We start from the raw sequence: 21,159 nt of genomic DNA on the forward strand, positions 1-21,159 counted from the left end.
TTGTTGACTATGTCGAGTAGTGGCTTGTCACATGAATTGTCCTTTTGGGGCACTGGCGGACCTATTAAGGCGCAAGGAGGTGGGCTGCACCTCTGCTCGCAGGAAAATCTCTTGCAGTTGCAACTGAGGCTGCCTGAGGTGCAGTTCTTGTGAAGAAGATGACCACTGTGCCCTAGTTTTCTTTTTGATAATTCCAAAATGAAGTGACACCAATAGAATTTGGGGAATGAAATCCCTTTAATGGAACAGTGTGTTTTATGACTTGAAAACAAACGATGCCGTTTCATTTTAAACTCTTCAATCCCCATGAATTCAGGCCCAAATTGGACTTGCTGAGCTTAATTATCTTCCCAAAAGAACCGAGAAGAACCTATCAAATTCCTACCTTTATTTTAAGCCACGTGCATCCTCAACTCTTTAGACCATTTCTCTAGTTTTCTCTGGCACTCTGAATATGGCTAGATTAGCTTGAATATTGTATGTCTAGTATAATATACATGTGGGGATGCTTGATAGAGCTAATACTTTTAATTAATTATTAATAATGTTCTTTAATTAAATTAATTTATGATCGAAAGCCTTACGCCACACATTACAAGACCAAAAATGCCTCTCTACCACACTTTGCTTTTTAAAACCTTGATTGATGCCTATTAGGTGCTCGACTAAATGTCTTAAAAAGGCTTTGCTATCTTGTTTGATGCGCTCGCTTATTATTATTTTCTTTTTCAAAATATCTTGTTCAAAAAGACAGTTTTTATTTATGGGTTAATCATTTTATTAGTTCTTGGACTTTGATCCGATTTGCATTTGAGTACCTTAATTTCCAAAATGATTTCCGTGATCCTTTAACTTTAGTTTCGTTTGGACAAATGGTCTTGCCGTCAATTTTGTTAACTTTTTCTGTTAAATGCAAGGGCAAAATGGTATTTTTATATTAAAACAAAAAAATGAATAAAAAATCATATCTTTAAAATAACAATAAAAGAAAATCAAATAAAAAACCAATCAAAAAAAAAAAAATCAAGTTTGGGAGGAGTAGAAATCGGGATAGAGGGGGAGAGAGAGTGTTTTAATTTTATTTTTTTATTCATATTTTATCCATTTTGATACAAAAATACAATTTTACCCTTGCATTTAACAGAAAAGTTAACAAAATTGACGTTATGACCATTTGTCGTAACGAAAGTAAAGTTAAATGACCACGGGAACTATTTTGGAAATTGAGGTATTCAAATGCAAATCGGGTCTAAATTTAAAGACTAATAAAATGATTAACTTTTTTTTTTCAATAATTATGAATGACATTATTATTGTTTAAATTTAAGGGTATTTGGTCATGATTTTTTTTATATTTGTGCTTGTAGCCTTTTAAATATTTACCATCTCCTGCAAAATTCCTAGATCCGCTATTGTTTTGGGGAGTTGGTGAGTCACAATTCACAAGTGTCAACCCAACAAAAGGGGCTTGACGAAGCTTGACCTTGTCTGCAGACGCGAAAAATGGGATCGGAGACGAGAACCAGAGCAAGAAGAAGAAGCTGCCAAGCCACAGATTTCGGTGCTACTGCAGTGGCCAGCTCAGTGGACCTCTTGGTAGAGATCCTGATGCGCCTTCCAGCAAAACCTCTCCTCAGATTCAAATGCGTATCCAAACAATGGTACTCTATCATCTCTGATCCTCAGTTTATTATCAATTATGCCCAAAGAAACTTAAAACCTCTTTTGGGTTTGTTGTTGAGTGGTCGTAAAGAACAATTAGGTCCATACCCAGAATTTTCTTTCATTTCCATTGGAGGCTATGGCAAAACTGGGAGAGTCCCAAAATTTCTTACCATCCCCAAATTGGAAATTCAAGACTTCTGTAATGGATTGATGTGCTATTCTAAGCCTCACATGGATGCCCCTCAGTTCACTTCTTATTATGTTTGTAATTCTGCATCTGGGCAATCCAAAAGAATCAGAGTTCTTGAAAGTCCATCCAGCAAGAGATTGATGGCTGTGAATTTGGCTTTTGATCCTTCAAAGTCACCTTTTTACAATGTGATTTTTGTCAGTGAAACATCTGGGTCAGAATTGAACCATCTGATCAAAATTGATATTTACTCCTCTAAGACTCAGACTTGGAGACCAAGCACAAAGGGGCTATTCATTGTGCCTCATGATGTGGACTTTGGCAATGGGGTTTACTGGAATGGCGCGATTTATTGGTACCATCGAAAGAAGAACTCTTTAGCATATTTTGATTTTGAGGCTGACTGCCTGGAAAGGTTGCAAATGCCATTAGTTTCTCAGGGATCGTACCCCATGAGTTTCGACTATTTTGGAGAGTCGGGCGGGCATTTGCATCTTGTTGGGACCTGCAGACCAGGCACTACTCTGTTCACTGTGTTTGAGATGGAGAAAGATAGGTCTGGCTGGTTTGTGAAGTGTAATGGTGATTTGGGTGATTTAGCAACTACTTTCCCAAAAATGGTTACCCCTAGACTCTCTAGGCGTTATTTGTTTTCTCCAGTGAGCCTGTTTAGAGGAGAAAAAGAAGAAGAGCTGAGTATTGTGCTAACAATACCTGGGAGTGTGGTCCAATATAACGCCAAGGATAAGACATCAAAGAAGCTCTGTGATCTGCCAAAAGGTTTAATTTTCAATGACTTTATGGGGCAAGGCTTTAGGTTTAAATCGCATCAGTACATGGAGACCCTTGCTTCCATATGAAAAGTAGCGTTTTTCTGGTATCTCCTCCCCTCTTCTACCTTACCTTTGCAAGGATGATTTTGCCAGCGTTTCTATTTTATACATACGACTGTGTTGTAAGTTGTACAATCAAAACTTTGGTAATGAACTTTAAAAGGAGTACCTTGCTTTCTAAATTGAGGTTGACTAGGCTTGTTGCTTCTAATTTAGACCCTTCTATGATTGAGGAAATTCAAAATTACAGTTGTTTTATGTGTTGCTACAGAAATAAAACAGAGCTCGAATTTTATGGATGTGACCATGTTGAAAGTTGTATTATAAAACGTTTTTCAAAGAACATTTGATGGAGGAGTATAACTTAATTGCTTTCTAAGAAAGATGACTAGGTTTGTTGTATCAAAGTTGGAGGCTTAGTGCCTTCTCTGTTGGAGAAATTCACAAATTTAGTTCTTTCATGTCCTGCTTCTGCTATAAATTCTTTCTATAGCAGAAATACAGGAAGGAATTGGGTTAACAATAAGTTCTTTCAATTCTGGCGATTTGATCCATGCACTTTTGATACTCATTGCAATTCAAGTATACGTCCAAATTTCTCTCCAATTCTGTGAGAGTGTAAGCACATTTCCCCAATGTGGAGGGGTTTTTTTTTCTACTCGTGCCGTCTACCTTAGGGCTTAGCTGGATGTCTTCCTATTTCACGAGGGCTCCGCAAAGTTTTGATTCAAGGGTTTCACTCAATTTCTAGAGGGTGCAGATTGAGGGAAGTCAAGATTGAGACAATTTTGATTCAGAGGTTGAAGAAGTGGCTCATCTTGTCATGTCAGACATATATACCCTTCGTTAGGAGCATGTGTTTATTCCATCAAGAAATTTGATGTGTCTTTGAATTGCGATAGGTATCAAACTACATGGATCAAATCACCAGAACTGAAACCATAGGAATCAAATTGGAAATCCGTCAATTTACAAAGGATCAAAAGTGACTTTTAGCCTTTTTCAGATGTTATTAGCAACAATTATATAATGACACTGATTGACAGTAACATTTGGTGAATAAGTTGAATTCTCGCTAAAAATAGTTGTCAGTTGGCCGATAATTTAAAACCGGGCCATTTTATATTTTCAATACCAGAGTTTTTTTTTGTCTTTAAGGTCTCCAGTTTATTCTTATCTGTAACATGCGTCACGCCTTATGCTAATCATGATTAATATTTATATCCGCTTTTACCATAAAAGATTAAATGCGTATGTGTTTACTATATATGATTAACTGTAATTCATAATTGTCATAAAGGATTAACCATGGTTAACATGAGAAGAAATGCTATAAGTAGTGGGAATAAATCACTAGTACTCCTCAACAATATTGACTGTGTTGAGTTGGTGATTTTTTTCATGTAAATGGTGTGATTTGGAGTGTTGGTGAGTCTCAATAGTGTCAAGACAAGTAGAGGACTGACAAATCGGAACTTGGGCTTGTACGCAAAAATGGCACAGGATAGGAGAAGTTTAGAAAAGAGAAGAAGATGCGAAGCCAGTGCAGCTGCATTGGTCAACTGTTTGGACATGCTGATAGAGATTCTAATGCTGCTTCCGGCAAAGCAGATTTTCAGAACAAAGGCAGTGTCAAAAGAATGGTACTCCATAATCTCTGATCCTATTTTTGTTGTAAATTATGCCAAAAGAAACTCAAAATCTCTATCGGGGTTCGTCTTGAATGGTCGTAGAGCCCCATCCCCAGAATTTTTCTTCGTTTCTCTAAGAGGCAATACTAGCAGACCAGCTAGAGACCCACAATTCATTCACATCCCCCAGATCAAAATTCAAAATATATGCAAGGGGTTGTTGTGTTATTCTCAGCCTCACATGGATGACTCTGGGTTCACTTCTTATTATGTTTGTAATCCTACTTCTGGGCAAACCAAAAGAATTAGTGTTCTTGACCATTCTGACAACAGGAGAGTAATGTCCGTTGATTTGGCTTTTGATCCTTTGAAATCAGCTTTCTACAATCTGATTTTTGTTACTGAATTATCTCGGTCAGAATCCCAGCAACTGATCAAGATTGGCACCTACTCATCCAAGACTCAGTCTTGGACCTATGGGCTGCATAATTTGGCTTATGAGGTAGGCTTTGGACATGGGGTTCATTGCAATGGTGCTATTTATTGGCGCCATGTGAGAAACAACTCTGTGTCTTACTTTGATTTTGAGGCAAATTGCATTCAAAACTTGAGAATTCCCCAAATGACATCAGAACCCTACCGGACGAACATTGGTTACCTTGGGGAGTCGGGCGGGCGCTTGCATCTTGTCAGGATCTGCAGACCGAGCAGCATCCGCTTCACCGTCTTTGAAATGAAGGACGATAGGTCGGGGTGGTTGGTGAAGTGTCAAAGCGATTTCGGGGATTTGGTGGCTTGTTTTCCGAGGATGGGAAGGTTTGCCCATGGGCCTTATCAGTTTAATCTGATGAACCTGTTTGAAGGTGAACGAGAAGAGGACTTGAACATTGTGCTCAAAATACCAGGTGCTGTGGTCCAGTATAATGCCAAGGACAAGACCTCAAGGAAGCTCCGGGGTCTCCCGCGAGGTTGCGTTTACAGTGAGTTTTCATTTTTTCACTTGTCTAAATCCTACCAATGCATTGAGACTCTTGCTTACATATGAGAAGACCTGTGCTTTTATAAGGATGCTTTTTTTTTTTTGGGTAATGTTTTTTATTTTACACAGTGACCACATGTTGTGAGTTGTTCAATCGAACAGTTTTGCAGAGAAATTTAGATGGAGGTGTAGAACTTAGCTTTGTGACTGAGATTTGACTAGGTTGCAATTGCTTCTGATTTAGAGCCTTGTATGATTGGCAAAATTTACAAATTACAGTTGTTTATTTCTTTCTCGCTTTTATCTCTTGGTCTGAGAGTGATAAAAAATAACTTCTTTCATGTGTTGCTGCTACTACAAATTGTTTCTAAAGCACAAGCTGAGGAGAGAGAAACGACTCATAGTGGTTTCATATGATTTAATGTTGCTTGGTTTTATATATATATTTTAAACTTTTAATTAATGATAACTATTTTTTCTAAGAGATGGACCAATTATATTGAATTAAAAAATAATTATAGTATTTATAACTCCCTAAACTAGAGATATATTGGAGTTCAAATTTTATAGAGAGCTCTTAAAATAGCTTTTGTGTATTTTTAACTAAATTTTAACTAAAAAATAGAGAGCATGATTGCAGATGTTAGTTTACATAGCGGAACGGTAACATCAAAAACATCAAAAAGTTGGACTCGACACAATTCTTTTTGAGTGCTGCTAAACGAACCCTAAAATTAACTGAGTACCACATATTACCAAACTATTTATTGAATTACTAATTTACTCTAATATAAAATTACCAAAAAGGATATATTGAATTGTGAAACACCGTTGTCGTCTCCTCCACCGAACATAGCAACACCTCGTTCATAAAATTGTCTCCTCCACCATCACACTAACACCGTCGTCATACCATCCGCTTTTCCACTATTGCATCAACGTTGTCGTTATACTATTATACTGGCGTCGCGGTCGTTTGGTATTAGTAAATTTCATTTTGATTTGGTTATCAAATGCGTTATACTGTCCTGATTTGTTCTTCATGGGCCAAAATGTTTTGTAATCTTCCTCTGGAAATTGGTTTTAATTTGTGTTTCAAAGGGAGCAATTTCTGAGTTGTTCAACATTGATCATTTGAAGAGATCCATGACCTTGTGATCCATGACATTGATCAACATTGTTCAACATGATGTGGGTATGCTGCAGACTTGCTGCAAACATGTGAAATGCCTTCATAGCTTTTCGGGTTTAGATCCAATAATATGTTGAGGTCCATGAAAATTCCTTCATATAACTTATGAAACCAAATAATAAGTTCAATGTTTGTGTTTGTAGCAAAGGACTCACTACTGTAGTGGTTTGGAGTATTTACTCCCTCAGGCAAGGTCCTGGGTTTGGGTCCTAGCATTCGTGTTGTGTGTTTGAGTTTAATATGCTATCGCCCCTTTCAATAGGAAATGTCCTCAAAAAAAAAAAAAAAAAGTTTGTGTTTGTAGTTCAATTCAATACATTTATAAATTTGAAAAGAGGGCATGAATTCATGTAAAAGAGAAACCTGGTTTAGGATTGGTATTAGGGTGTTGTATAAAAGAGTGTATTACGGTGTACTAAGGGTATTTTTGGTAGTTAATAGAGTGTATTTAGTTAACTTTATATTTTAATTAAAATATTAAAATATACTCAGTTAATTTTAGGTTCGTTTAACAACACTCTTCTTTTTTCATGAATTTTGCGTCACTTGAATGTATTTTTTCTTCATGTACATGTACGAACAAGAGAAAAGACAGTTGCATAAGTATCAAGTTTAGGAGTAAAAATAAAATGATGATGATAACAGTTGGTGAATTCGTAGCTGTCGGTAGTAGTTGCCGATTGGTTGGAAACTTAAATCCGGACTTCATTTTTTTTGTTTATTTTTCTCAATGATTTTCTTTTCCATATATGAAGGATAAAAATCGTGTATGTGGACTGATTTGAGGAAATTTCAGGGGGTATAATGTTCGAAGTGAGGCGGAGATGGTATTAATCCCAAATTCAAACCCACCTCATTATATATATATGTATATTTTTTTTTTCATATGAATGTATTGTTAGAGTGGCTTCCAATTATGTCCCACGACTTCCACCAAATTTTATTTCTACATTTTATATTATATATTGAATTAAACAATACACAAAAATGTAAGTTACAAACAAATATTTTGTTTTGTTCGTTACCCTAGTATAATAGTTTATTTTCTTCGTTTTTCTTACTCGTTTAAATTATATATATATATATTTTAATTGGCGGAGTGGACAACCGTTTTCCAATGAAGGCATGCATGGAGAATCCCTAATTTGAATATAACGGGTATAGCCTAGTTATCATTTTCCTATATAATACTCATATTATACACATGTACGTATTTTTCAAAATTACTTTTGTTTTCTGTACACATCTAAAAAACTAGGTAAAATACCCTTTAAAAAAAAATCAAACGCACAATATACGTATTATATAGGTACGCATATATTCTTCATGTTTAAAATACATATTTTCACAAAATTTTCAGTAATATAGACAAAATTCACGTATTATAAACGATTTTTTCCCCCACATATTATTGAATGAAAATAGTATGTACTACATATTTTAAATAAATAATATTAAAATATTAACTTTTCATTTTACTATTAAATTTTTTGCCAATTTGTACTTTTCTCGTTCCGAATTTTATTAATCAAGGGGTATAGAGGAAGTAGGGCTGATTTTTGAACGGATCAGAGCAGAATAATGGGATTCCAATTCCAATCCAAAAAGTTTTGGAAGTTTAACATCCATTCCAATTCGGAAAACTCATAATTTTCAGAAATTAGGAAATTTCAAAAAATAGTTGAAAATTTTAAACATGGCCAATGATTAATCTTTCTCCATGTTGAAAAATCATACGTAAAGCGTGAAAACTATTATGTGCTTTTACTTAAATGTTGTTATCCTTTATTTAATAACTTGTATATGTCTATTTGGTCATCAAGTCATATTTTGTTCAACATGAATTTGTCATTATGTGCAATTTAACCTTGAAACCTCAATGTATCTCGAAACTCGGAATTTTCGGAATCTTGAAATACATTCTAATTACAATCCAAGTTTTTTATTTTTTTTCTTCAGACTTTTCAAATTTCGGATGTCGGAATTGGGGGTGGGCATTCAAACCAGAAAATCGAGCTGAATTGGGCCGTAAAAAACAAGAAAAAATTGGGTTGACCAAAAATTGGACTGGGTGAAACCGAACTAGATGTGTATGTTTTAATAAAATATTTAATACAAATGCTAAATTTCCAGCCCATAACTAATCTTTCCCCAAGTCCAATACCAAATCACCTCTATTTTCTAGGCCCAATCACCCTTTTGCATGAAATTGGGCCATTTATTAATTTTTAAGCCTTAAAAAAAAAGAAGAAGTTGTCTTTTATAAAAGAAAAATTCACAAAACTCAAGAACAAAGAATATGGTCTAAAACCAGAAATCGAACCTGCTTATAATTTTTTTCATCAAAATCGAAAAATGAATAGTGCTGGTTTTGGTTGGATTGAGAATTGGATCGTACCCACCTCTAGTAAGAATTGATTTGAATTAACCAAAATCAGAAATTTTCGAATTAGAATTGGATTTTCCAATCGAACTTGCACCTCTAAGAGGAAGGGATGGGGAAATTTTTTTTTAATGGGATGGGGATATGAAGGGCATACTCATCCCTAATTCGTATCATTGTCATCCATTGAGGTGTAATTTGTTTTTAATTGTAAAATGTATAACGTTTAAATCTAACCATAGTAAACATGCGTATTTAGATTTACCATAAATCTTTAAAATGTGTATCTGGAGTTACTAAAGACGACTAACCATAGTTCATCATTACCATAATGGATTAACCATAGTTAACATGAGTAGAAATGCTATAAGTAGTGAGTGTGTCAGCACATAAGCGTTTGTTGGTCCTTTTTTTCGTCCGTCGTTCCTTTCTGCCGCCCGCAGGGGTCAACTCTGCTCGGAGGAACGGAGAGGTTTAATGGATCAACACCGATGCCCCAATTGGATGGTGTCTCTTGGTTCGCAGAGAGGACTTCTTCAATTTCTGAACAAAATTGAAAGTTGAATTAGTTTGCCAAAAGCGAGCGGGCCTGGTCGAGGCCCTATCTATCAACTTTTCTCAATTCTGATTCGTGGTGTTGCGTAGGTGTGCCACTATTGGGTATATGATCAGCCCAATAGACCTGGTGTAGATGCTTATGAATGATTAATTCTGATGGAACTCGCGCGTCTTTTTCTGGACTTCTTCTCAAGCCATTGTGCTCCAAGGGGGGTACTGGCTTGGATTGATTCTTTTCTATGCCTCAATTACGAGAACTTCAATATTCTTTCCTTCGTGCGTGTCAACCTGACAAGTACGAGCGATACCTAAACAAGTAAGAGAAAGAGAGACCAAAAATCGTGGTTAGTAAGACCCCATCTGGGTTTTATCAACCGGTTTCAATATCTATATCGTCTTCGGGCTGGATCAATAGTTAATTCGGGCCCAACTCAACTTCCTATCCCTCTTATCGTTATTGTTCTATTCGGGCCCGAACGTTGGTTCTTTGGACTTTTATAAAGGGATGAAGGCGGGAATTCAATTTTATGTACTAAAATGGTCCACAATTCATTTTAAGTCAATTAAGTGGATTTATTTAAGAAGATATTTTTGCAACTTATAATCGATTTAAGTGCGAATGAAACTTAAATAACAGAACCTTCTTCAATTAATCCATCAATTATCCTTAAATCCAAATTACAAAGAAGGAGAGACTGGAGATTTCTTGATCCAGTTAAGTGGTTACATGAATTGAAATAGATTGCTTGTTAAAAGAAAATCATACCATGAATATGACAGAGGTACGAGAGATAAATGCATGAGTTGTCAACTGGTTATCTAAAGAGAATAGGCAGATTGCTATCTTGAGAGTTTTCAAGTGTTTTTTGAGACGTTTGCGTCTGATTTTGGAGAGAGAGTCCTCTTCTTCTGAAGTAGACCTTCTTTATTTATAGAGGAGGAAAAAGCTTGTAATGATGGAAACTGCGACAAGACCTTTGGCTTGTGGTTCAAGGTCAGCTGCTGGCTTGCTGGTCTTACCTGGTTCATAGAGGGAATGAGGGAAGGCTTCTAGCAGGAACCGTCAGTTTTCTTGGTAAAGTTCTCTTGATTTGACCCCTTTGTACTTGAAGACCTGGCTGGCAATTTGATCTTTCTTTGGTTTTGGTGGCTTCAGTACGACTTGTTTTCTTGCTAGGAGAGAAGGAGGTCAAGTCGTTATTAGTGGTGATAATTCCCTTCAGCCTCCCATGTGGGCCTAGAAAACACGTTTATCGATTTTTAACATGTAGTGCGAAATAAAGGTTTGATCTTTTACAATTTGGGCCTTCTTTATCGATTTATTCCAAAAAGCTCGTTAGGAAAAAGACGACTCTTTAAAAAAAGACAAATGTTAATGGGCCTGACTTTCTCTTTAAAATATTCTTTTAACCCGTTAGACCATTTTTGGTCCATTTACAAAAACTGGGTACAAACAGTGTTAGAACAACAAAAAGAACTGAAACGTGAGAATGGCACCAGAGACTAGAAGCTCAGCAAAGAGAAGAAGATGCAAAGCCAGTGCAACTGCATTGACGGACTCTATGGACCTTTTGATAGAGATCCTAATGCGGCTTCCGGCAAAGAACATTTTCAAGTGCAAGGCAGTATCAAAGCACTGGTACTCCATCGTCTGCCACCCAGAGTCGGTCTTTGGGGTGGGCGAGAGGGACCTTGGCCATGGGCCTCCAATTAAGGGGCCCCAAATTATATATATACTATTGTCCAATTTATTAAATAAAAAAAAGAAGCAACGCGCGATTAAATTAGGTTTCTTTTTTTCTTGTTCCCATAAAGTTTCTTCGTTTACCAAGCAGAAACAGAAAAAACATGTGCTTGAGGAAGGCGATTCCTCTTCCCAGAAGGAGATTCCTCTCCTAGTTAGTTTCTCCATGGAAGAACTCTATTTAATCCACCCATCTCTTAATAATCCACCACCATATTTTTCTCCGTTTTCCCCATCTGTCTTCAATCCATCCATTATTTTCAGTTTCTCTCATCCTTTTTTTCTCATATCATGTTGCGACTCTAAAAATCAATCTCACACTAAAAAGCTCACAAATTGTCTTTGAGATTGATGGTGGCCAAGATGGGAGGAACATGAGAAATTGAAAAGGTAATCAGATTTATAATTTTTTTATATATATATATATATTTGTTACTATCCATCAAACTATTTTTTTTAATTTCCAGATTATACACAGACAATGACTTTGCTGTTAAGAGACTTAGACTCTGCTTTATAATTGACTAGGTAGGATTATGCTCTATAATTGTTTTATCGTAAAATCATTATTCACGTGCTCTACGCTCTACATAAAATCATTTTATTTATTGTTTTTCTGGCAATTGTATACTAAGGGAAGGGGCCTTGTTTAGTTTATCGCCTAGGGTCACCCAAAAGTCAGGGCTGGACCCTCTCTTTATAACCAATTTTGCCAAAAGAAACCCAAACCCTCTAGCGGGTTTGGTTTTGAACGGTCGCTTAGGCTCATCGTACCCCAAATATTTCTTCGTTTCCCTTTGTGGCAATAGAAGAGCTGGTAGCCAGCAAAATTTCCTTAGAATCCCCAAAATAAAAATTCAAAGTTTCTGTAATGGTTTGTTGTGCTCTGAGCCTCACAACGATAATGACCCTGAACTTTTCTCTTATTATGTATGTAATCCTACTTCTGGCCAATCCGAAAGAATTCGAGTTCTTCACAGTTCAGAAATCCAGAAACTACCGGGCGTGAATTTGGCTTTTGATCCATTAAAATCAGCCTTTTACAATCTCATTTTTTTATCTAAGTCAGAAACACAGAAAGTGATCAAGTTTGTTATTTACTCTTCAAAGACTCAACTTTGGAGATGCAGCCTTTTCTTTATGCCATTTGATGGCCTTTGGCAATGGGGTTCACTGTAATGGTGCAATCTTTTGGTACAATGAAGAGAGGAACACGCTGGCATACTTCGAGCTCGACACAGGCCGCTTCAAAAGATCAGAAATGCCCCAACTGGCATTGCCCTACCCTATATAAATCGATTAATTCGGAGAGTCAGGTGGGCGCTTGCATATTGTTGGGACCTGGAGACTGAGGAGGACTCAGTTCACTATCTTTGAAATGAAGGAAGACAGGTCCGGGTGGTTTGTGAGGTGTCAAATTGATTTCAATACTTTGGCAAAAGCTTTGCCGCGGATGATGATGAATGTCCCGTGTAGGCATTTTCTGATTTCTGTGGCGACTGTGCTTCAAGGAGAGGAAGAATATGATTTGAGTATTGTCCTGAGTGTACCGAGGAGTGTTGTCCAGTACAATGTCAAGGACAAGACCTCAAAGAAGCTCCGGGGCCTCCCAAGAGGATTCATTTTCAGTGAATTTTCATCACAATACTTGAGTTTCAAAGCATACAAGTGCATTGACTGTTGCTAGCATATGAAAGCAATGCTTCTTTGGCATCTCCTGCCCTGTATGCTTCCATAATTGCCGTCAGATCTTACAATGGGAGAGGGTTTTGTATTGCTATTTCTAAAGAAGATAGGAGCTGTTATTTTTAAAGCGTAGGGGCTCCCAGCCTCTTACAATTTGTATTTCGGACTCTTTGTGCTGATACATTTGGTTTAATGTGATATTTGTATGCATTTACTGTCTCCAACATGGAAGATCCATTTATGCTGAATGATATTCACATATTCACTACCCTCTGAAATTTGCTTGTTCTTCTCTTCCATCCCATAAGTTAAATAGTTGACCTCACTTATAAAAAGTGATGGCTGCTCCAATACCCTAATTCTATCACCTCCCTGCCGAACCATACCTCTCTCTCTCTCTCTCTCTCTCTCTCTCTTCCCTGTGAACTTCCTGTGCTTAGAAAATCCGTGTACAACGGAAGATCTTGAATTTGAGACTCTCTACACCAAAAATATTCTCTTAAGCGAAGGTATTGGCATGCAACCAGCTACTTTTTTTTTTTCTCCATCATATTCTCGCTCCTCATTTGATAGCCAATGTTCCTACCCGTGCCTTATCAAAGTCATGAACAACCTCCCAAAGTGCCCTATATTTGTTTCCTCATCCTCCTCCTCCTCCTCCATTGCCAGGCCTGGTATGGTTACAGTTGGGAGTTTTTCTTTATGTTTTTCTATTTAAACCCCATACTTCTCTTTGTTCACCCCATGCTCTAAGTTCAATCCAACTTCTAATTCAAATTTTCACAATTTCTAAGAAAATCTCACTATCTTCCCAAACCACCCTCAAATACACTCAGCAAAAATAAATAAATAAATAAAACTCATCAACCTCACACCCCATACCCCGTTGTCTTGCCCCTCACCACTCTAAGTTCACACTACTACAAATATTCAAAAAGACAACGCTGAATACACAACGGTTGGCTCCAAAACTGTTGTAGTTGTTTCTTCCACAACTGTTGTTAAAATGGGTTTTTAAGCTTTGTAGTTTAGGGTATTTGGTTTTCTGATTTTATTTCACAACTTTCTACAACGGTTTTCGTTTCAACCGCTGTAATTGAAGCTTTAAAAAAAAAAAAACACGGAGTGAACAGTGGCTCAATATTTTTTCTTAAGCCCCGATAGTTCTCATTCTCTCTTATATCTCTTCTATCTTTTGTATCTCACATCTACCTCTCTCCACGGTCTTGTTCTTCCCACCTCGTCGCCTTGCCTTTGCCACAACCATAGACAGCGAGACTCTGTCTCTCGCGTCTCTCTCTGTCTCTGTCTGTCTGTCTGTCTGTCTGTCTGTCTGTCTGTCTGTCTCTCTCTCTCTCTCTCTCTCTCTCTCTCCCCTTCTAGTTCAGAGGGATTTGGGTTTTAATTTTAGGGTTACTGATTTGGGGTTACTGATTTGAGTTTTAATCTAACCATTTGGGTGTTGGCTTGTGGTCGCTTTACCTCGATCAACAAAGGTAAAGAACAAAAATATTTAGGGTTTCAATTTATTTCGACACTGTTGTGATTTGGGTGTTAACCATCTCTCTTTGTTTCCTCTGCAGGTGCTTAGCTTTTCCATCTCTCTTGCCCTCTACGGCTTTTGCGCTCACTCTGAAGCTTTGATAGGTTAGAACTCTGGATTCTCAGTCTCAGGCCCCTTTCTTTCATAAGAACTCTGTGGTTCGCGAATTTGTGTGGTTGTTCAATTTATAAACTCAATTTGAGTGGTTGTTCAAGGGCTACCACCTTCTCAATAAATGCAAAAGATTAAAAATTAAAAAAAAAACATAAAAACTAAATCAATAATAAAGCAGGAGGGTCTCTCAGGTCAAGGTACTCTCTACCATCTCTCTGCTACTTGCACATAAGAAATGAAATTTGGGTTTTCTTTGTTGTGTGTGTGAATTTGTTAGATTGAGGTTAGGTTCATTTAGGGTTTGGTTTGTTTGTTTGTGTGCTTGTGAAGGTGATGGCTTCGAAACGGATCTTGAAGGAGCTGAAGGACGTCCAGAAAGATCCTCCTACTTCATGCAGCGCTGGTATTTTCCATTTCCAAACCCGATCTGTTTCCTCTTCTTTTTCATTTTGATTTTGCTAAAGTTTTAATTTTGTGTTTTTGGGTAAGAATTGATGTAGGAGTTTGTTGATTGCCTCCTCTTTGGAGATTTGGCTCATGTGTACCATCTGATTTGAGCTTCCATCTATGCTTATTTTTAGAAATTTGCTATTTTTTTTATTAACCCAGACCAGGAAATCTGTGCAACACTACAGTCTTGCACCCATTTCCTGCCCCAATTAAATGGCAATAATTTAAGTCATTGAAGGTGCTTTAATAATTTAAGTCATTGAGTGGTTTTTAAATTATAAAAGGATGGTTGTTGTTCTTCGACTTAGAATTACACCACTTCTTACCAAATAACAGTTATATGTTTCTTGATATTGCAGCGAGTTCCAAGACATATTCGATGTGGATCATTTCATCACATCCTTGAGAGATGAAGTTCGCATATTGAAAGAGTTGCCTCCGAGGGTTAAGAGGAGAGTGGCCACCAATTAGTTGGTCTGACATGTCTTATTATCATAATCAGGTCAGTCCCTTTCGTTGTTCTTTATAACTTGACAAGAAGTTTTCCGTGTTGCAACTTGTAAACATTCTTAAACCTCATCATATTCCTTATTCTGTCTCAAATACTATATGCTACTCTTATGTAATGGACATGTTGGCATTTTCTGGTTGTACTCAAGGTTGTAACGCTGAGGAGGTGGAAGAATTGACAAGAATGAGGTAAGTTATACTTGACAATCAATGGATTCCATGCAATAGAAGAATTAATTTCACTGTCTTATACTTTCACTTGTTTGGCAGATATGCTTATCCCTGATGGAAAGAGAAAATAATCAATTCTGACCTGAAAAGGAAAGATGGTTTGTGTCCTCTGACACCTGAAGAAACCACTCTTATGTTAAAATGTAAACTGCCTAGCTAATTTCTGATTAGTTAGTAATCACTTAGTCAGTTTATATTTAGTCTATTTAAGCCATTTGTTAGCTGAGCATCTTGAGCTCATATGCCAAGTGTAAGGCTTAGGTTTGTCTCTCTTTTCCAGCGGTCCTAAAGCTTTGTAATGCCATGTGTCATATTCACATTGGCTTAACTTTCACAATGGTTAGATTGAATTTGCTGATGTAAGAACACGTTTTGGTTATGAATGAATATTCTCTGCTGCAACGGTTAGGCAGAGGAGTAGTGGTTATTACCATTTTTCTATTTTGCTTAAGCTCTCTCTCAATTTTTCACTCTTTAGCTCCTTTGACAATCCAAATCTCAACATGGTATCAAGAGTGAAGGTTGGATCTGGATAGTGGGCGTTGAAGCTGTGTGGGCTGAGCTTGGAAATCCGACGAGAAATTTCCGACTCAGTTCATTGATTATGGTCTCAGATGACTGGGTCAAGTGGGAGTGATCTCAGAGCTCCAATATTCAATGGGGAAAACTATGAGTTTTGGAAGATTCGAATGAGAATGATTTTCAAATATCATGGAATATGGGACTTAGTTGAAAAGGGGTTTCATATTCCAGATTCAAAGGGGAAGAAGGTGGATGATGCAGGGTCATCGGATCCTGAGAAGGAAGCTCTGTTAATGAAGGATGCTAAGTGTCACGGGATGACTTTTTCGGAGTCTTCCTTCCGTGCGGCCTTAGACTTGATCGCCCCTCGAACAAGCTAAGTCAGCCTCCTTCCTACAATATAAGATCGAAACAAGCAAAGAACACTTGCAAGAGCAAGAACACAATAAGAACACTCAAGAACACAATAAGAACACTCAAGAATGTTTGGGAGAATATATGCTTGTATTGCTACTCAATGCTTTACAAGTTGTGAGGTGAGGATTCACAATGTGACATCCTCCTTATATACACTTTCTATCCCACCTACCACCATAATGGGTGGCTAAGATTCAATCTCACCTAACATGTTGGGTGGCTAAGATTCAATCTCACCTAACATGTTGGGTGGCTAAGATTCAATCTCACCTAACATGTTGGTGGCTAAGATTCAATCTCACCTAACACCATCCACCAACTATGTCACCCACCAACATCCACCAACTACTTCTACCAACTACGGTACAACGAATCTGGACATATGGGCTAAGAGGTCCAGCATGATCAATCCAACGGGTTGGGCCTTGAATTGGGCCTTGAACATGCGGGCCGTGACATTCTCCCCCACCTAATTCGGTAACGTCCTCGTTGCCGCGGTAGATCCGTCTCGTTCGAATGCTTCGATGATGTCCTTGTACTTCCACAAGGACTCTTGTTTCTCCCAATTGCCTTCGGACTCTGGCAGGCCCTTCCATTTGACAAAGTACTCAAAGTACCTCGGTACACCCTTGCGTCGTACCTCTCGCTTGGCCATGACGCACTCAACCTCCTTGTCAAATGAAGTCACCATCAAAGGTGGAGCTCGTTGAGACTCTCCACGACTTGGCTCCTCGGGGTCGGCATGGTAGGGCTTGAGATTGCTCACGTGGAACACCGGATGAATCTTCAATCGAGGTGGTAGTTCCACACGGTAAGCCGCTCTTCCTACTGATCGGATGATAGGAAATGGACCCTCATATCTCCTCAACAACGCTTTGTGCAATCTTCTAGTGGACTTGTGTTGAGAAGGGTTGAGCTTCACAAAGACTAGATCACCTGGTTGGAACACAACGCCCCGCCGATGCTTGTCTGCCCATTTCTTCATCTTCCGAGTTGCCTTCTCCAATTGAGCCCGAGCCAGCTCATTAGTCACCTGCCACTCCTTGGCCGTTTTGTATGCAGCAGGACTACTCCCCGTGTAGCCTGACACCACTGTGTTCGGTGTTATAGGTTGTTGTCCTGTTGCCAACTCAAAAGGACTTGACCCTGTCGACTCCGACTGCTGCAAGTTGTACGAGAACTGAGCAACATCCAACAACTTTGCCCAATCTCGCTGGTTGGCACTCACATAGTGCCTCAAGTATAGCTCCAACAGCGCATTCACCCTCTCCGTCTGACCGTCTGTTTGTGGGTGAAAGCTGGTAGAGAAGTTCAACTGTGAGCCAAGTAGCCTGAAGAGCTCCGTCCAAAGTTTACCAGTGAAGCGAGTATCACGATCACTGATAATACTCTTGGGGATCCCCCAATACTTCACCACATGCTTCAGAAACAAGCGTGCAGCTTCCTCCGCATTGCAATCTGCCGGTGCGGGGATGAAGGTAGCATACTTGGTGAATCTGTCGACTACCACCAAAATTGAGCCACACCCTTCCGACTTGGGTAGACTCACAATGAAGTCCATGGACAAACTCTCCCATGGTCTGGTTGGAACAAGAAGTGGCTCTAGCAACCCACCCGGCTGCTTCTGCAATGTCTTGTCTTGTTGGCATACAAGGCAAGTCCGCACGAACGAGTCTACATCTTCCCGCATCTGTGGCCAATAGTAAGCTTCACTCATCAAGGCTAATGTCCGATGAGTGCCCGGATGTCCTGCCCACTTCGAGTCATGACACTCCTTCAGTAGCTCCCGCCTCAGATTGTCCCACCTTGGAACATAGATCCTCTTCCCTGTTGCATAGAGAATCCCATCATCGAGCCAAAATCTTCTTGTCTTCCCATCTTTGACAAGCTCCAACAAACTTTTGGCTTGGGGATCATGCAACAAGCCTTCTCGTATCCTCTGCATGAGAGAACTCTGGGGTTGTGTGACAGCTGCTAGTACGGCCTTCCTGCTTAAGGCATCGGCAACGACATTTGTCTTCCCTTGCTTGTACTCTAGTTTGTAGTCGAACTCTGCCAAGAAGTCTTGCCACCTAGCCTGCTTGGGTGACAACTTCTGTTGGGACTGAAAGTAGCTTGTGGCAACATTGTCGGTCTTGACCACGAACTGAGAACCAAGTAAGTAGTGCCTCCAAGTCCGCAAGCAGTGCACTACGGCTGTCATCTCCTTCTCTTGAACGGTATACCTCCGCTCCGTGTCATTGAGCTTCCGACTCTCGAAAGCCAATGGGTGTCCATCCTGCATGAGTACACCACCAATAGCAAAATCTGATGCATCAGTGTGTACCTCAAAAGGTTTGCTAAGATCTGGAAGTCTCAGCACTGGTTCCTCCATAAGAGCCCTCTTCAACTCATTGAAGGCATGTTGGCATCGGGGTGTCCACTCCCACGCCTTGTTCTTCTTTCAGCAAATCCGTCAAGGGGGCGGCTATGGCTGAATATCCCTTGATGAACCTGCGATAGTAGTTCACCAATCCAAGGAAAGACCGCAACTCAGTTACCTTGATTGGTGGTTCCCACTCTTGAATGGCTCGCACCTTGCCCTCCTCCATGAGTAATTGTCCTCCCCGTATCTTGTGACCAAGGAACTCGACCTCTTCTTGGACAAATGAGCACTTCTCCTTCTTCACATAGAGCTGGTTCTCCCTTAGAACTTGGAAGACCTTCTGCAAATGCTCAAGGTGTTCCTCCAGAGAATTGCTGTACACCACAATATCATCGATGTAAACTACAACAAACTTGTCCAAGAAAGGATGGAATACCTTGTTCATAAGAGTGCAAAATGTTGCAGGGGCATTAGTCAAGCCGAACGGCATGACAAGGAACTCGTAAGACCCATATCTTGTCACACATGCGGTCTTTGATTCATCTCCCGGTGCGATCCTCACTTGATAGTATCCTGAGCGTAAGTCTAACTTGGTGAAGTACTTCGCTCCTCCCAACTGATCAAACAAATCTGCAATCAAAGGGATTGGATACTTGTTTTTGATGGTCACCTTGTTTAGCGCCCTGTAGTCGATGCACAACCTTAGTGTTCCCTCCCTCTTCTTCTGGAAAAGAACTGGGGCACCATAAGGGGCCTTGGACGGTTGGATGTACCCAGCGTCCAACAACTGCTTTAACTGCTTCCTCAATTCCTCCAACTCAGGAGGTGCCATCCGGTACGGCGCTTTGGCAGGGGGTTTGGCACCCGGTTCCAACTCAATGGCATGATCCACCTCTCTCCTAGGTGGTAAGGTTTTGGGCAACTCCTTGGGCATGACATCTGCAAACTCCTTAAGGATTGCCTCCACCGCTTTCGGAACTGGTTGGACTTCCTTCTCAACTACATTCATCTTCATAGTTGCAAGGAACGTCGGTTCGCCTTTCTTCCAAGATTTGGAAAATTGCATGGCTGACAAAAGCTTCGTCCCGCTTTGTTGTCTCACTACTGGCACCATGCATGGCATTGTTCCACCCTGTGTAATGCACATAGTATTGTGAAAGGGAATGGGAAATGCTTTTACCTTGTCCATGAACTCCATTCCTAGCACGACATCGTAGTCATCCATCGAGATCACGGAGAAGTCAGCTACTCCCTTCCAAGTGGCAATGTGTAGCTCCACACCACGAGCTACCCCATCAATGGGCTTGGCAGTTGAATTCACCGTCTTCATACTGCCTGCTTCCTTCGAGACTCGACACCCAAGTCTCTTTGCTTCCTGCACGGACATAAAGTTGTGCGAAGCACCTGTATCCACCAGGCAACGGGTTGTCTTGCCATTCACCATGGCATCGACGAACATTACTCCTTTAGCTTGAACCTGTGGTTGAGCACCTTTGGCCTGCAAGGCATTGAAGCGGTGAATGGCCCCCATTCCTGCTTCCCTCTCGGCCTCCTCTCCCTTCTCTTGGTTCATAGCATTCAGAGCTTTCTTTTTCGGACAATCCCGCATCATGTGCGGTCCATCGCAGAAGTAGCAAGCTAGCTTTGACTTGTCTTTCCCCTTGTCACCTTTGTCATTCTTCTTCCAGGATGACTTGTGACCGTCAGACTTGTCTCCTGACTTGCTACTCTCTTTTGGCTTGTTGTCTCCCCCCCCGGATCCATTGCCACCTTTCTTTCCGTTGAACTTGGAGTCGCCTTGATCACTCCTCTTGAACTCTACAAGAGACTCAGCTGCAGCAATTGCTTCTGACAAAGTTTGGACGTGTCTCCTTTGTAACTCCAGCTTGGCCCAATTCTGTAGGCCACTCATGAAGTACATGAGCTTGTCTTCATCTATCATGCTAGGCACCTCGAACAATAGGTTGGTGAACGTGGCGACGTAGTCCTTCACGCTCCCAGTTTGCTTCAGCCATCTTAGCTTCTCCTTTGCTTCATACTTGGCATTCTCTGGATAGAAATGCAACATAATATCCTTCTTAAAATCTTCCCAAGTCTCAAGTGTAAACGTACCTTGTTCGATTTCCATAGATCGACGACGCCACCA

The 21,159-nt window shown here is 39.7% G+C and overlaps 2 protein-coding genes and 1 long non-coding RNA gene across 4 annotated transcripts; all 3 read left to right on the forward strand.

Moving 5' to 3' along the window:
- The first annotated feature begins 1,418 nt into the window (after positions 1-1,418).
- Positions 1,419-2,983, forward strand: LOC117613521 (F-box protein At5g07610-like). The gene has a single exon (XM_034342139.1). It carries the CDS (start codon positions 1,504-1,506, stop codon positions 2,713-2,715), a length of 1,212 nt encoding a protein of 403 aa, XP_034198030.1. The 5' UTR covers positions 1,419-1,503; the 3' UTR covers positions 2,716-2,983.
- A 1,199-nt stretch (positions 2,984-4,182) lies between these two features.
- On the forward strand, positions 4,183-5,364 carry LOC117625955 (F-box protein At5g07610-like). The gene has a single exon (XM_034357593.1). The coding sequence runs from the start codon at positions 4,183-4,185 to the stop codon at positions 5,362-5,364; it is 1,182 nt and encodes a 393-aa protein (XP_034213484.1).
- Positions 5,365-14,025: 8,661 nt separating this feature from the next.
- LOC117613924 lies at positions 14,026-16,150 on the forward strand. Of its 2 annotated transcripts, XR_004583809.1 has the most exons (6): positions 14,026-14,357; positions 14,445-14,508; positions 14,849-14,921; positions 15,328-15,470; positions 15,628-15,667; positions 15,749-16,150. It is a non-coding gene; the product is annotated as an uncharacterized LOC117613924 (long non-coding RNA). The 2 variants fall into 2 exon arrangements; XR_004583808.1 differs by having other exon boundaries at positions 15,328-15,667.
- The last annotated feature ends 5,009 nt before the right edge of the window (positions 16,151-21,159 follow it).

Source organism: Prunus dulcis, chromosome 1 (assembly GCF_902201215.1).
Source record: "Prunus dulcis chromosome 1, ALMONDv2, whole genome shotgun sequence".
Lineage (NCBI taxonomy): Eukaryota > Viridiplantae > Streptophyta > Magnoliopsida > Rosales > Rosaceae > Prunus > Prunus dulcis.

What these genes read in the sequence shown, in the direction of transcription:
- LOC117613521 (XM_034342139.1), top strand. Translation starts at nt 1,504, where the DNA reads ATGGGATCGGAGACGAGAACCAGAGCAAGAAGAAGAAGCTGCCAAGCC.
- LOC117625955 (XM_034357593.1), top strand. Translation starts at nt 4,183, where the DNA reads ATGGCACAGGATAGGAGAAGTTTAGAAAAGAGAAGAAGATGCGAAGCC.